This window comes from Scleropages formosus, chromosome 25 (genome assembly GCF_900964775.1).
Source record: "Scleropages formosus chromosome 25, fSclFor1.1, whole genome shotgun sequence".
Lineage (NCBI taxonomy): Eukaryota > Metazoa > Chordata > Actinopteri > Osteoglossiformes > Osteoglossidae > Scleropages > Scleropages formosus.
This window is the reverse complement of record NC_041830.1, coordinates 18,108,400-18,123,123: the sequence shown is the minus strand read 5'-3', so window position 1 is coordinate 18,123,123 and position 14,724 is coordinate 18,108,400. Positions and strand designations below refer to the sequence as shown.

The 14,724-nt window shown below is 55.1% G+C and overlaps 1 protein-coding gene across 1 annotated transcript; it reads left to right on the top strand.

Moving 5' to 3' along the window:
- Positions 1-528: 528 nt before the first annotated feature.
- On the top strand, positions 529-3,323 carry ndufa11 (NADH:ubiquinone oxidoreductase subunit A11). Its single transcript, XM_018731066.2, has 4 exons — positions 529-666; positions 2,474-2,566; positions 2,649-2,771; positions 2,875-3,323. The coding sequence occupies exons 1-4, from the start codon at positions 588-590 to the stop codon at positions 2,985-2,987; spliced, it is 408 nt and encodes a 135-aa protein (XP_018586582.1). The 5' UTR covers positions 529-587; the 3' UTR covers positions 2,988-3,323.
- The last annotated feature ends 11,401 nt before the right edge of the window (positions 3,324-14,724 follow it).

Here is a 14,724-nt window from a genome sequence, read left to right as displayed (position 1 = left end):
TGGATGCTTACACACAGTGTTGGAGCAGCAGGGGGTGCAGCAGTTAGGAATGATGGAGAGGGGTTTGGAACTGCACAAAGGGGGAGTGGGGTGCAGGGGCTCCTTAGATGCACACACAAACATGGAAAAAGCTCATCCCTCAAAACTGTTAATGCAGGGGGTAAAGCCAGCAGTTTGCTATCAGGTGGTCGTGGGTTCGAATTCCACCTCCTCTCCAGTACCCCGATCCAGGTACTGTACTTTCACCTAAATTATTCTGGTGAAAAGTACCCAGCTGCATCACTGTGCAAATCGGTTTAAGCAGCTTAGTGAACAAACCTCACACAAGGTCACCCTAGGCTAAGGGCGCTTTAGGACAAAGCTTTATTTCAGCCACTAAAATATGCGAGACTTTGGATTAATTGGGTTCCCGACCAGAGGCGAACGGAGAGGCTGTCGGGGTCCGAGCGCCAGGGGTGTGGTTCCAACTCCCGCCACCGGGTGGCGACAGCAAGCGCACCGTGGGTGGTGCAGCGAGCAAGAGGAAGTCTCGCGAGATTAGCGCTCCGTCCGTCGTCCGTCGTGGATGCCCTTGTTGCCGGAGCGCCATGGGCTACTGGGAGCTGAAAGAGGGGAAGGACTGTGTGCAGAAGACGTGGATCACGACGAAACTGGGAACTGCGCTCGGTGAGCCGCTCCGTCGCTCCCGCCACTACGAGCTGCAGTAAAACGGCCTAAATTGTGGAACGTAGGTGCCTCTGTGCGCGACTCGGCCGGTACACAGACAGAGAGAGAGAGAGAGACTGAGTGAGTGAGTGAGTGAGTGAGGAGGTCCGCCGGCGGTTGGGTTGGCTGCTAATTCAGAATGATCTGGACTGGAGGAGGAGGGACACACTACTACTAGTTTTTACTGGGATTGTATTGTAGCCAATGGATTATACATTTTGTAATATATTTCGAAAAGTAAAAGTTATGTGTGTGTGAATAAAACAGCTAACCAGCAGCAGCGGTGGTTCACAGAACTTAGGAAGTGTAATTTCAAAATTGCTTTTCCTTCGAGTCCTTGGCTGAGTTGTTCAGTTCTGTGCTGATTTTCCGGACGCATCTTCATCTTCTTGTTTTGCGTCGCAACTCCGTGCACCGCCGGCCGTCAGAGAGAGAAAACAAAGTTTAAATTACGTTTACACCTCAGATCGCCATGACTCGTTGTTCTCCCCATCGCTTCTTTTCTGTCTCCATTCTTTTTTTATACTTCTGTCATCGTTTTCTATAGAGCTGGACTAGTTACTTGCTAGTAGCTACCTCTTGTCCTCGCGGAGGGGGTGGTCCCTACGACCCTTGACCCTCGACCCTCTGACAGTCGGACTCGCACAACACAGCTCTGTTTCACATGCATTTTTGCGATGTTTTCCTAATCTTTTAACACTTTTATGCGAACTACAACGTTTATGCAATAAAATATATGTAATAAATACTTTTAAATGCGTGTGAAATAGGGGACAAACTGCTCAACTGCGGTCCGTGTGGTTTTAATACAGAATTCAACTGTTATTATCTATATAATATCCCTTAACAGAACAATTCCGTTTATTCGCCGAATTCGGGACGGTTGGAAACCCCGTTTCCGCCACAGAAAGTGGGTATCGGTCACTCGCTCGGTACCTCCGGCGTGTGGACGGACGGAGCCGAGAGACTCGGACTGAGACTCGGTGTCGCTGCGGGTCCCGTTCGTGAGAAAACAAACTAGTGACCGGAAGTGGAACGGAGACCGCAAAGAGAGACGGGAGGAAACGGTGCGGTAAAAAGTGGCTCGGAAGGTGCTCGTGCGTCCAGGTTCCAGCCAGGTGTAGCTCCAGGCCTCCTACCTGACAGGCCCTTAACCGTCTTTTTTCCCAACTTAATACAGTTCAGTAATATTCACAAAAGCACTCCAGATGTAAAACATGTGCGTTTATTTAGCAGATGCTTTTCTCCAAAGCGACTTCCAATGAACCCTGTAGCGTGATCAGCCCACATACCTTATTCACCACGGTGACTTACCCTGCTAGATACACTACTTACACTGGGTCACTCATCCATACATCCGTGGAACACACACACTGTGTGTCACTCGCACACTCACGCTTGAACTCTGATCATCGTTGCCGCCGCAGCGTGGACAGTAGAACGTGAAGTAAAACGGCCCTTGGAGGCCCAGGCTACTGGTACGAAGGAGCTCATGGCGAGTCCCTCGTGGACAGGGGTGCGAGACATTGTCCGTAACGGACTCAGTCCGATTCATCCTGCCCTCTGCTACCGCCTGCATGGAGTTGAGGGTCACAGCTTTGTGTGTGTGTGTGTGTTATGGTACCACTCCAGCGTGCTGTTGCTGTCGAGTCCCACCTGCTTGCAGGAGTGAAGAACCGCTCAGCTGCACACAGAGCCCCCATTGTGCTCTCGTTACACTCATCGTTACGGTAACCCTGTGTGCGTCTGTGCGTGTGTCCGTCCGCAGGCCTGGTGGGCTCCGCCTACCACATCGTAGCCTTCCAGCCGGACTCGGCGCTGCAGGCTGTTCAGAGGGCGGCGGCCGGAACCGTGACCATGGGTGAGTGAGCGTGCATCCTTGCGGGCCCGGCGCCCCCTGGAGGTGGCGCTTGGCGTCACGTTGCCGTGTGTGATCTCTGCAGCGTCCCTGGGGGCGATCTTCGGCATGGCCACCTGCCTGAGCGCCCAGGTGCGCGACGCCCCCGAGGACCCCCTCAACTACTTCGTAGGCGGCTGTGCAGCGGGAGCCTTCCTGGGAGCACGAAGTGAGTCCCGCCGGCAGAAGGTTCCGGAGCCTCCTGCGCACCGGTGTGTGATGTGGTTGGCCGAGTCGTCCTCACGCGTCTCTCTCCTCCCCCTCCCCGGCAGCCCACAGCGCCATGACGGGCACCACGGCGTGTCTCGGCCTCGGCGCCCTGGCCATGCTCACCAAGGTGGGAAAGAAGGAAGGCTGGAGGTTAACGGGACCCCCAAAGCTGTGACCCCCCCTCCTCTCCACCCCACGCCTTGTACCCGAGCCCCTGGCAGCCTGCACACGGAACCTGCCCTGTGCACTTTTCTGTTAAATAAACGAATAAAGTTGTATTGAAATGTGTCACGTAGACGCTGCCCGAGTCTCTTTCCGTGGAGGAAGAAGACACTGCGTCGCCGTTGTCGTGTTCTGGCATACGTTCAGGGCAGTAGCGTGTACCAGTTTGTGTACCGGGTGTGTGTGTGAGCACCGCCATGCTGGGGCTCTATAACTCTCTCCGTGAGGCACCGTACCAATGGATGTTTGGACTGATGAACCCATACATGTGTTGTTAAATACATTAATCAGCCACATTAATCATTTTGGCGAACTGCAATTTGTATCGTATTTACAGCATTACAGGGTAAAGAGGACGTTTGCCTTGTTCCCGCACAGGAGTAATTGGACTTCACCTTCTTTCATTTCCATTAGTGTGCTGTGGACCGGAGGCTGTGCGTCGGCACTTTGGCTCTCGCTGTATCTCCGGCACTTTCCAGAAGCCCAATGTGACCTGACCTCTTGGTGTCTTCTCCCCCAGCGTACGCGCTCATCCCCCACGCCCCCCGAGCATACTTAAATTTTCCGAATCAGGAGGTTAGGGTTAGCTTGGTCATGCACCGTAAACAAAAAGGTCAAAGAATAAATCAGCAGTGCCCACCTCCAGAAAGTTCTTGAAGAAAAAGTCATTTCTGCATTTATTGTGGCTCCTGAGTGGCTGGAAAGGGGGCCCTGAACTTTGTAACTGAAACTGACGCATGGCAGGAAAGGCCTCCTTTAAAAGCTTTGCTGGATCCCAATCGCGGTCAAAACCCCAGCCCTCAGTGGGTCTATGAGTGAGGCTGCAGCGTGCGGCACTCTCGCTTCCACATCTGGTTGAGTTTAGGAGCGCCGCGTCTGGACTGTATCTCCAAAGTGGGGTCCCGGGGATGTAGGAGATGTTTAGGAAAGAGCTGGAAAACTTTCCCAGAGCTGGGGCTGAGCCACAGGAAAGGGGAGAGCGCCTCTTCCCGAGCCCAGAGCAGAGTAAATAACTGTGCTGCACTGGTTCCTCGGCTGAGGAACGCTCGGCTTGCACGTTTGAGGATGCATTTTCACTTTTTTTTTTTTTTTTATTGATTTTGCTTCACGTCACGCTTATGTCAGCAGTGCAACGAGAGAGAACGAGAACTGCGTTTACCCTCCGAGCCACTAGGTGGCAGTAAAGCAGCAGCTGGCACCGCTGGGACTGCAGGTGTCGTGCTTGTAAAGGTGCCTGGTGCTACCTTCCCGCTGTAGAGCCAGGGTTTAAATCCCACTTCCTCTTGTAGTGCCCTTGATCGCAGTACAAACCCTGAATTGTTAAAGTAGAAATTACCCTACTATACAGTATAACCAGGTAAATCAGAGTATTTATTTTTGGAGAAATGTCAGCAGAATCACCGTAAACTACCACTCAGTGCCACAGTGTTCACAGATCTCGTTTGTACGGTATTTATTAGGGTTGGGGCAATGCTAGGGTTAGGATTAGGGTCAGGGTTGTGTTTTTCTCACGTGAGAGGACTGCGCACCACCTCCACAGACCCCTATCTCCTCTTAAGGCCAGAAAAAGCCAAAATACCCCCAGGGTTTCAGAGCAGGCTTTTAGTGCACGGTAAAGTATTCCTGCCCCACCCCGCCCCCCAGGGATTGAGGTCCACTCTCTGCCTTGTCACGCAACAGCGGAGTAAGCGGCGCTAACGCTAATGCCAGGTTGGGCTTCCGTCCCCGGGGGCAGCAGAAAGCCCTTTCAGCCGTCCTTCCACCACGTCCTCGGCCGGCTCGCACGCACCGTGGTCCTGGGGGCGGGGGGAGGCCGAGCACCGCGTTCTCTCTCGGATCCCCCAAGACTGCGGCACGACCGGCACCTGGGATGGGGGAAGCTAGTGGGACAAACACTGAGAGGCCAGGGGTGTGTGCTGTGGGCCCCTGGATAACCCTCGCCTGGTTCTGCTCCACCTGCACCAGAGTCATCTCCACAGCTATGTGTTCACTAGTGTGGGATGATACGCACGCACGCGCGCACACACATGGTGATCCGTTGTACTGTGGTGTTTATACAACACTAATTTGCATCTTTACTTTATATGTGTGTAAATGAACAAACTGTACCATGTCGTCACTAAGTACGAGAACAAGCACCCAGATGGACTGTTCATTATCTCTGCCTGGGACTTCAACCAAGCCGACTTCAGGAACGTGTACCCAAAATACCATCAGCACATCTCCTGTCCCACCAGAGGCTCAAACACCCTCGACCATTGCTACACTTCACACAAAGGTGCGTACCGCTCCCTGCTGCGTCCACACCTCGGGCAGTCAGATCACGCCTCGATTTTGCTGCTCCCGGTCTACAAGCGGAACCTGAAGCGAGAGGAATCTGTGACGCGGACTGTGCAGCGCTGGACACCACAAGCGGAGGAAAGGCTCCAGGACTGCTTTGGCTCCGTGGACCGGGACATGTTCAGAAACTCATCCTCCAATCTGGACGAGTATGCCACAGTGGTCACGGACTTCATCGGGTACTGTGTAAATGTCTGCATACCACATAAAACAGTCCGCTCATTCTCCAACCAAATACCGTGGATCACCGCCAAAATCCAAAATAAGATCCGTGCGCAAACTTGAGCGTTTCGGTCCAGAGACACGGACGCGTACAAGAAGAGCACGTACGAGCTCCGCAAAGCCATCGCCAGCGCGCAACGGGAATATAGCAGGAAGGTGGAATCAGAGTTTAGCTGCACTCAAGATGCACGTAGGCTGTGGCAGGGAATCCAAACATTAACAGATTATAAACCACAGAAGCGGGCATTGACAGGTGCCGCTCCGTCTCTCCCTGACGAACCGAACGCGTTTTATGGCTGCTTCAAGTTCGAGAAAAAAGACCCCCCGCTGCAAATCCCCACAGTACATGATAACGGCAGTCTCACCGTCTCTGTGGCACAGGTGAGAAGAACTTTCAGCCGAGTCAACATGCACAAAGCTGCTGGTCTGGACAGAATTTCAGGGCGAGTTCTAAAAACATGCGGTGAACAACTGGCTGCCGTCTTCACGGACATATTTAACACCTCCTTAAAAAGCTCAACTGTATCCACTTGTTTCAAAAACACCACCATCATCCCCGTTCCTAAGAAGAACAAAGTGAGCTGCCTTAATGACTACCGCCCAGTGGCACTGACCCCCATTGCAATGAAATGCTTTGAGAGGCTGGTGCTGGGACACATCAAGGACACCATCCCAGACGCTCCGGAACCACTGCGGTTTGCCTACCGCCACAACAGATCCACTGAAGACGCAATATCACACACACTTCACACCATTCTGTCTCACCTGGATAATAAAAACTGCTATGCAAGACTATTATTTGTAGACTATAGCTCAGCATTGAACACTGTCATCCCAACCAAGCTGATCCACAAACTACTAGGTCTGGGACTGAGTGCCACATTGTGCAACTGGATCCTGGATTTCCTCACCAACAGACCCCAGCGTGTGCGGATTGGCAGCAATACCTCCTCCCCACTGACCCTCAACACTGGTACTCCACAGAGAAGTGTCCTGAGCTCAGTGCTATACTCCCTGTTCACACATGACTGTGTGGCCAGTCACAGCTCTAACACCATCATAAAGATTGCTGACGATACCACCATTGTGGGTCTGAACACCAACAGCGATGAGACAGCCTACAGAGAGGAGGTGAGGCTCCTGGCAGAATGGTGCCAGGACAACAACCTGTCTCTCAATGTCAGTAAAACTATTGACTTCAGGAAACAGGATACGGTTCATGCACCTATCTGCATAGGAGGGGACGTTGTAGAGAGGGTCAACAGCTTCAGATTCCAAGGGGTCACCCTCACTGCCAAACTCACATGGACTGAGCACACAGCATCAACCATCAAAAAGGTCCATCAACGTCTCCACTTCCTCAAGCGTCCGAAGAAAGTCTGGATGTCCGCTACAGTCCTCACCACTTTCTACAGGTGTGCTGTGGAGTCCGTCCTCACAAGGTGTATTACATCCTGGGGTGGCAGCTGCTCCATACAGGACAAGAAAGCCCTACAGAGGGTGGTCAAAACGGCTCAGGGAATCATCGGCACGCAGCTACCAGCAGTCCGGGACACCTACGCCACACGCTGCCTCAGAAAGACGATGTGCATCATGAGAGATCATAGTCACCCCGCACGGGCACTTTTCTCTTCTCTGCCATCTGCGAAGCGGCTCAGGTCTGTTCGAACCCGCGCTGCTAGGTACAGGAACAGCTTTTACCCAACTGCTGTAGGACTATACAACACTATCCAATGTGCTACCCTTAGTAACTAGAGTTGGACTGCTCCTCCCAAGCACACTGGTAAATTACCCTGCCACTTTAAGGATTCTCATTGTCATGTTTTGAGTTCTCTGGCTGTCAACTGGTATTATTGTTATTACTGTTACCATTATTTATTGCTGTTGCACTACTCACTGTCATTGTTTTGTTTGTGCAGTATTTCTATCGTGTCTGTCTTTGTCCATAGTCTGTGGAGAAGCATTCAGGAAGAATTTCATGACACTTGTACATGGTACTTGTATCTATGACAAACTAAACTTGAACTTGAAATGTCCTCAGGGACACAGAATCGACCATCAGACAAACTTACCGTGTTTTTACACACAGAGTCACCGCGCAGCGGTATTGCACACATGGGTCTGCACTGCTTCGGCCACTACGGTTAACTCTGGCTTTACTCTGAGTTTACTCTCTGGAAACCGTAGCCTCAAAAAACAAAGGGCTGGAGCTCGAGGCTCCACACAGTCGTCTGTGTCGCCCCCTACTGGCAGTGACAGGAGGAGCAGCGCAGGGCAACATGTCAACGGGAACCTGAGTCAACTGGAGTTTGAGCAATGTGTGTGTGTTGCTGTGTGAAGCTGGCAGTAAAGTGGGTGTCTGTCTCAGTGTGTGTGGGTGTATCGCAGGGGTGGGGGAACTTTCCATGCCCAGAGTACCGCGGTATGATCCCCGCGCCCTGGTACTAATTTGTGGTCATTCATCAAAAAGTGTTTATGAACACGGAGAGGTTCCATGTCAACAGCAGGCATGTTTCCAGGAGCAGCCGAGGCTAGTGGACACACTCACACACACACTCGCACTCACCACGCACGCACACCTCTTCCAGAAACACTTGTGAGGACAGTATGAAAGCACAGGGCGCAATCACGCTCGGAGGGAGCGTGACAGAGAGGTGGCGCGGGTGCGAGGACGACCTGTTTCTACACACACCGGCTCGCACCAGTGAAGTACCGCGCGACTCCGGCGAGCAGCGGTCCGCAGCACGGAGGAACACGCGTGTCCCCGTGTGATGAGACGGCCTTCGCGAGCAGCCAATTGCTCCGCATCGCGCTCCACCTGCGGTAACGTCCAACGAGCACAGCGGCGAAACACGGGAAACGGGCCCCGTGCCACTGTACCGCCGTTCTTGCCGTCCCGTTACGAGCTACAGACAGAGCAAGTGCCGCGCTGGTCCGCCGGCGCACAAACAAAGTGTTCAGGCGAAGGGTGGGGGTGTGGACCGCGTTGCTGCGGTCATGGTGTGTCCACAGAGCTGGTCCTGGACACCGCGCTGGAGGAACCTGTCCCGACGAGCGCCGGACGAGAGCGGGTCTCCGCGTTCGAAAGCAGGTGCGTGCAGCCGACAGCGGTCCCCACAGGACTCCTCTGCAGCAGCCCCTCTGCGCTGACTGTACTGGCCGAACCGGACGGTGGCACGCATGTGGGTCAAAGGTCAGCCGTCGCCCGATGCAACGTCCTCTCCGGGGACCAAGGGTCGACGCTTGCGGTTCCTCCGGTGGCCTGAGTCCCGGTTGCCACGTGACCACACTCGCGCTACAGCGGTTCAGGTTCTCCTCTCCGAGGCCACTCTGCTCATACTCTGCAATGTCCTTCTCACCGTGAGTTCGGTGTCTCTGCTCTGAGGTTCATCATGGGGGACGAGCGTCCAGCTCCGCGAAACAACGACATGTCCCTCCACGCATATGTCCACCGTGTGACCACTGGCTGACGGTCCATAGCGGACTTGACCGCACCACTGCGATTAGCAGCCTCCTCCATCCCGCCCGCAGCGGATTACAGAAGAGCTCCGTCTCATTTGCATGCCTCGGAGAAGCAGGAGGCGCCATTGGTCCGAGGTGTTGTGGGGAGGGGCAGAGGGAGCGTCCTCCCGTGCGGAGAGGCGGCGGCGCGGGGACGAGCGCTCGGCCGGACGGAGTGGAGCCGCGAGCTGGAAGGAGGTGCAGCTGCGCTCAGAGTGTCAGAGAGCAGAAGGGAGCAGCGTCTGTGTGAAAAGGAGTTGAGGGACACGAACGTTCTTGCAGCTGGACACCCGTCCACAAGTGCGAGAAGGGGTGCCGTGTGCCACCGTCCTGGAGACACATCATGCGGCTGACAGGAGCGGAGCGCCACCTGTGGCGGGGACAGTGACCGCGTTTCTCCGGGATGGGTGCGGCGACTCGGACGGGGCTTCGAAACACCGCTGTCGGAACCCCTTCGGGAACGGGGACGTACATGCAGGACAGAGCGGACTGACCCGTACCTTCAAGCCTTCGGACCGAACCGCGTGTACAGCCCTCTCAGGACTTCATCAGAAGGGAGCGTCGCAAAGTGCTCCTTCGAAGCACGGTGTCCACTTGGCCGGGACCGCACAGCCGCACAAGGAGTGACCGCTGCGACCAGCCCCCCGACCTGAACGTTGTGCGTGTCCATCCATGTGACGGGACACGGCTGCCGCGAAAGCATGCGGCGAAACGGGAGCGCTCGGCCCGCCGCAGCAGGACACGCGGACTTGTGTACAATCCCGACGTGACGGAGCCCGGCAAGCTCCCCCCCCCCGCCAACACACCCGCGCACGGAGATGCAGCACCGGTTCGGGGATCGACCCCACGCACACTGAGCGCAATCCGAGGACGCCGGTGGGACCGCGCCGCGCGTCCCCCGTCCGAGGGAGCGGAAGACGAAGAACACAGATAAGTCTGGATTAGCCGGGCGCACGGTAAGGACACGTCCGCTTGTCCTGGCACGAAAGGCAGGACCCCACAGCAGGGCTGAGATAAAAAGGTGCCGCCGTCCCAACGCAGGGGACACTGCTTAAAGCTGCCAGCTAGCAGTCACATGGTCCTGGGTTCAAAACCCACTAACCCTGAACTGATAGAGTAATAATTACCTTGCTGTAGAAATGGGTAAATCGGTGTAAATCGCTCCTCCACCACTGAAAGGTGACATGGACACAGGAGTTGGACAGACAGGACTTCGTCAGCCGAGGGGCCGACGTCACTTCTTCCACTGGTGTGTCACAGCCGTCCCATTAGCACATTTAATTAGTATCGCAGCTAGCGACCTAGTAATGAAAGCAGGCGTGTGTGTGTGTGTGTGTGTGTGAAGTGAGGCAGAGGAGGCAAAGCTAATAGGCTTTCAGTGGTTCCACTACGTTAACCTGGGACACGATGAGGGTTACAGTACGAGTGCGATTACAGTAAAGAGTCACAGTTTGTTTCCTCCTACTATGTGCTCTCTCTGTGCCTTTATGACAGAGCTGCGATGCTCACGCTGCCCTACTGGAGCCGTTAGAGGCGCAGAGAGCCCTCGCAGTTTTGACTCCCTGTAGCCAGATGCCACCGCCGGGTGTGTTTCTATCTGTCAGCGTTTGTTCGATCAGCATAAATCAAGTGTCAATCATCACGCCTTGGAACGTCAAAAATGCACAACCGTGCTGTGCAAAGACAGGATTAGGACAGTGTTCAGGGCACCTGACTAGACACCGAAAGGCTGAGAACCTGGAAATAGTAGTCTGGTGAATATGGAACACCATGGCACATGGAGAGTTCGATGGCGGATGGAGACCATGATGGTGCACGAAGACCACGATGGTGCCCGAGTACTTCAATGGTGCACGAAGACCACAGTGGCGCTTGGATAGCTTGATGGCGCAAGGAGACCATGAAGGCGCTTAGAGACCACGATGGCGCTCGAGTACCTTGATGGCACGTCATGTCATGACCACGATGGCGCTTGGAGACCACGATGGCACCAAGGTACTAATATGGAACGAAGAAGTCTTCCTTTGTTCTCCCCCTAGAGTTTGGGTTGGTGTTCCAGTCACAGAGCTCTGCGCTCCACCGCAAGGCTGCGCTCATGTAACCGTCACCCTTCGCCCCCCCGGGGGCCCAGCAGCCCACAGCGACGCGCTTCACCGCTGTCAAAATAAGCGAAAGAACCGCATCTCAGACGGGCCCTTCCAGCATCCAGCAGGCTGTTTACAGGGGGGAGGGCAGAGCCAAACCCAGCGCCGCTTCGCTGCCCCGGACGCTGCGAATCACAGCCGCTCGCCACACCCCCTCCTGCCACACCCCCCCCCCACTCAGACATCGGACCGCCCTTCGCTCCGCAAAGCGAACGTTCCCTCCACCGACGCAGGACAACCGAGGCAAAGAGTAATAGCCGCTACCCGCTCTCCTTCACGTTCCCAAACCTTCCCGGCGAGCGAAGCGTGACGACGGCGTCCCCGCCGCTGTGGACGATGCCCTCCCTCGCGAGGACGCCGGAAACCCGTTCAAATTACAGTTTGTTCCGGTCTCAGGGTTTCCCAGAAGGACCTCTATGTAATTTCATGAATTCGGCGAGTACATAATTTGCAGATCGCACTAACAGTGCGGTAACGGTGGAGTAACGGACGCATGTCACCATGGCGACAGACGGGGTAAAGCGAGGCTCTTGTGCCAGGGCAGCTTTTGCGTTATTTGCACCATTACGAACATTCGGAGAAACAAGATTCTTTCTGCTATCGCTGCTACTTAAGGCGTTTTATTAAAATGGGCCAGTGATTCTATGGAAGTAACAATAAATAAAAAGGATATCTAGACAAGTATATTTGTCACAGAGCACTGCTTCACAGCACCAACGTTCACCAATAAGATAAATGTACATTATTGTTGGCTTCAAAACCGAAACCAAGGCCAAGGAATGAACTGAGATTTTATTGCCATTATTAAGCAGACTTTAATCTTAAATATTTAGCAACTAAAAATATGAGCTGAAGGAAAGACTCTTTACTGTGTTTTTACAAACGCTGATAGGGAGGACACCATTGCTGGAGAAACCGAGATCAGGCGGGGAGGGTATTTAGGCTGGCTGAAGGATCCCAGACCTTTAAAGCCGACGGCTGACGTGCGCTTGTCCCGCCGTTATTTTCGCACCGTCGACTCGAGGATCTCGCTCACGTTACACTGATCTGGGAGCAGGTGGAGGCGCCGCTCGCGCGCTCACGCTTCATTTACGATGACGGCGCCCGTATAAACCCCCTCTCCCCGTGGGAGCGCCGTCGCCCTGGGTCCGTGCCCGTCCGCGACGGCTCAGCGGCCCGCTGTCAGCGCCCATTAGCAGCCTTAGCGTTACGGTCAGCAGCATTAGCCAGCGATTAGTCCCACTCTCTCTCTCTCTCCCTACTGCTGCTGCTAGCGGGGTCCCCAGCGGAGCGACCGAGGGACGCGCACCAGCTCGGGCGGGCGGACGGAAGGCGCCTCCGTCGGCTACTCGGACGAAGCTGAGCCGCTGCCCGAATCTCGTAAAACATTCGTCAGAAACACGAGTTTTTCCAAAGCGTGGAAAGGAGAGGAGCGGAGGGCGACGGAGTCCGAAATGCCTCGTTTTTCCTTCTATTATGTCCAGGTTCTCGCGAACAAATGAAAACATATCTCTCAGAAGAACGGGGAGGGTTCCATGGAAATGCAGGGCCGCACACACGCGCACGGCAAGGCAGCAGGCGCCGGGCTCCAGGATTAGCCACACCCTCAGCCCCAGGAGCACAGGTGTCGGCCCACGTGAGGACAGATAAAGCGAGGGCATTAGCTCTAATCCCAGCCCGTGATCCCGGAGCCTCCCGCGCCCAGCGCGAACCCTGCAGGGGGCGTCTGACGGGACCCGCGTCTCTGCTGTCTGACGGCAGCAAAGCTGCCCGTCCCACGTGTCCGGGTCACAGGCGAAAAGTCAACGAAGAGGAAGTGCTGCGGCGAGCGCCCCGTACCCGAGGAAACGGGCTTCATGGGGGCTCCGTCGGAGACACTGCAGGAAGAGAACAACGCCGCGGCACTGAGCGAATAAGCAAGGCACAAATAGGACAGGACAGGACAGGACAGGACAGTCAGGGACACAGAGGTTGGTGAGACTTGAACAAATAAACACTGTAGGACAGCAGGAAGTCCAGTGTGTCCCAGACTGCGTTGTGTCAATGCCGTCCGCTCGCAGCGGACGTGGACAAAATGTGCTCTTCGGCGGCTGCAGCGAAGAGGCTGTTTCTGTGCCTTGGAATGTCACTGTATGATGGAACTGGAGAAGAACTGAAGAGGAACTGGAGGGGATTTGGGTGGAAGCGGGGTGGAGGTGGAACGAAACCCAGCAGGTGATCTGCTGAACGGGTCCGAACGCAGTTCCCTCACTCGAGCTGGACACCCCAGTCAGAGCTCTGCTCCTTTTGAACCTGGGGGGGATGTGCACACCCCACCCGCCCCGCACACTGACACCTTTGGACTCGTCCAGCACACCGCAGTCCTTCAGCGTCCTTCATATCCCAGCGACACTGAGAACACAAGCAGGATGGAATGGTGACCGGGGGGGTCTGCCGGCGCTGCGGAGGGGCACTGCACACGTGTGCATGCGGATCGAGCACAATGGCCCTCTAACGCGGGGCCTGAGCGGAGCCCCCGGGCAACGCTGTCTGCCGGCCACACAATGGGAGGCCATTCCTTTGAGATGAGCCCAGCGGCTCTGGTTTCGCTCAGCGCAGGACAGAACCCCGATTCTTCTGCTTTCAGACGCGCCTCTTGTTGCCGCCAAAGACACGTGCGTCACGGCATCGTCAGGGTGTGTGCAGCAGCGGTGGTGGTGGTGGTGGTGGGGGGTTTGGGTGAGCGTCGCCCGACATTCAGCGCGGTTCAGCCAGGGCCCTCGGGGACGGATGAGCCTTTATGGACATGGGTCCGAGCGGCAGGCCTGGCACGCAGGTGAGCTCTCTGTAAACGGTGACACGGTGAGGACGCGCCGTCAGCAGAGCACGGCAAAAACACGTCTGAACAAAGTGCTTTGGAGGGTCACGGTCGTTTCCCCCTGCGCTGGTCCTGCCCACAAACACCCCCCCCCCCCCCCCGCAAACGAAAGCAACAACAAAAGCGCAATTTTACAGGGTGTGTGTGTGTGCACCTCCACAAGAACACAATGCAGTGAAGACGACCATTTACTCAATAATTTATCCATTTACAGAGCGTCAGCGATGCCCTGCCTCAGTGTGTTTCTAAACAAATAAAATTTAAAAATGCAAATGTAAATGTGTTGAGCGACAGCTGAAGGTCATTCCAGTGAAGTGTGTGTGCACATGCAAAGCGAGCTTCAGCGTAAAGTGACTTGCGCTGATTTAACCATTTGTACCCTCCCAGATAAATACCTCGAGCAAGGGCGTTACAGGAGGAGCTGGGATTCGAACCCGGATCCCGGGCTGCGTTTCTTTGGCCTCAGGGAGACACTAAAGTAGAGTCAGAGTCAAAAGACAGAAACACAAGGGGAACTTGCACATGGGATACACACAGAGTCAGGCAGGGGTGCGTATGCGTGTGTGTGTGACCGGACCGCTCCCCTCCCCTCTCCCCGCAGACTCCATGGTCGCGCTCACACTAAG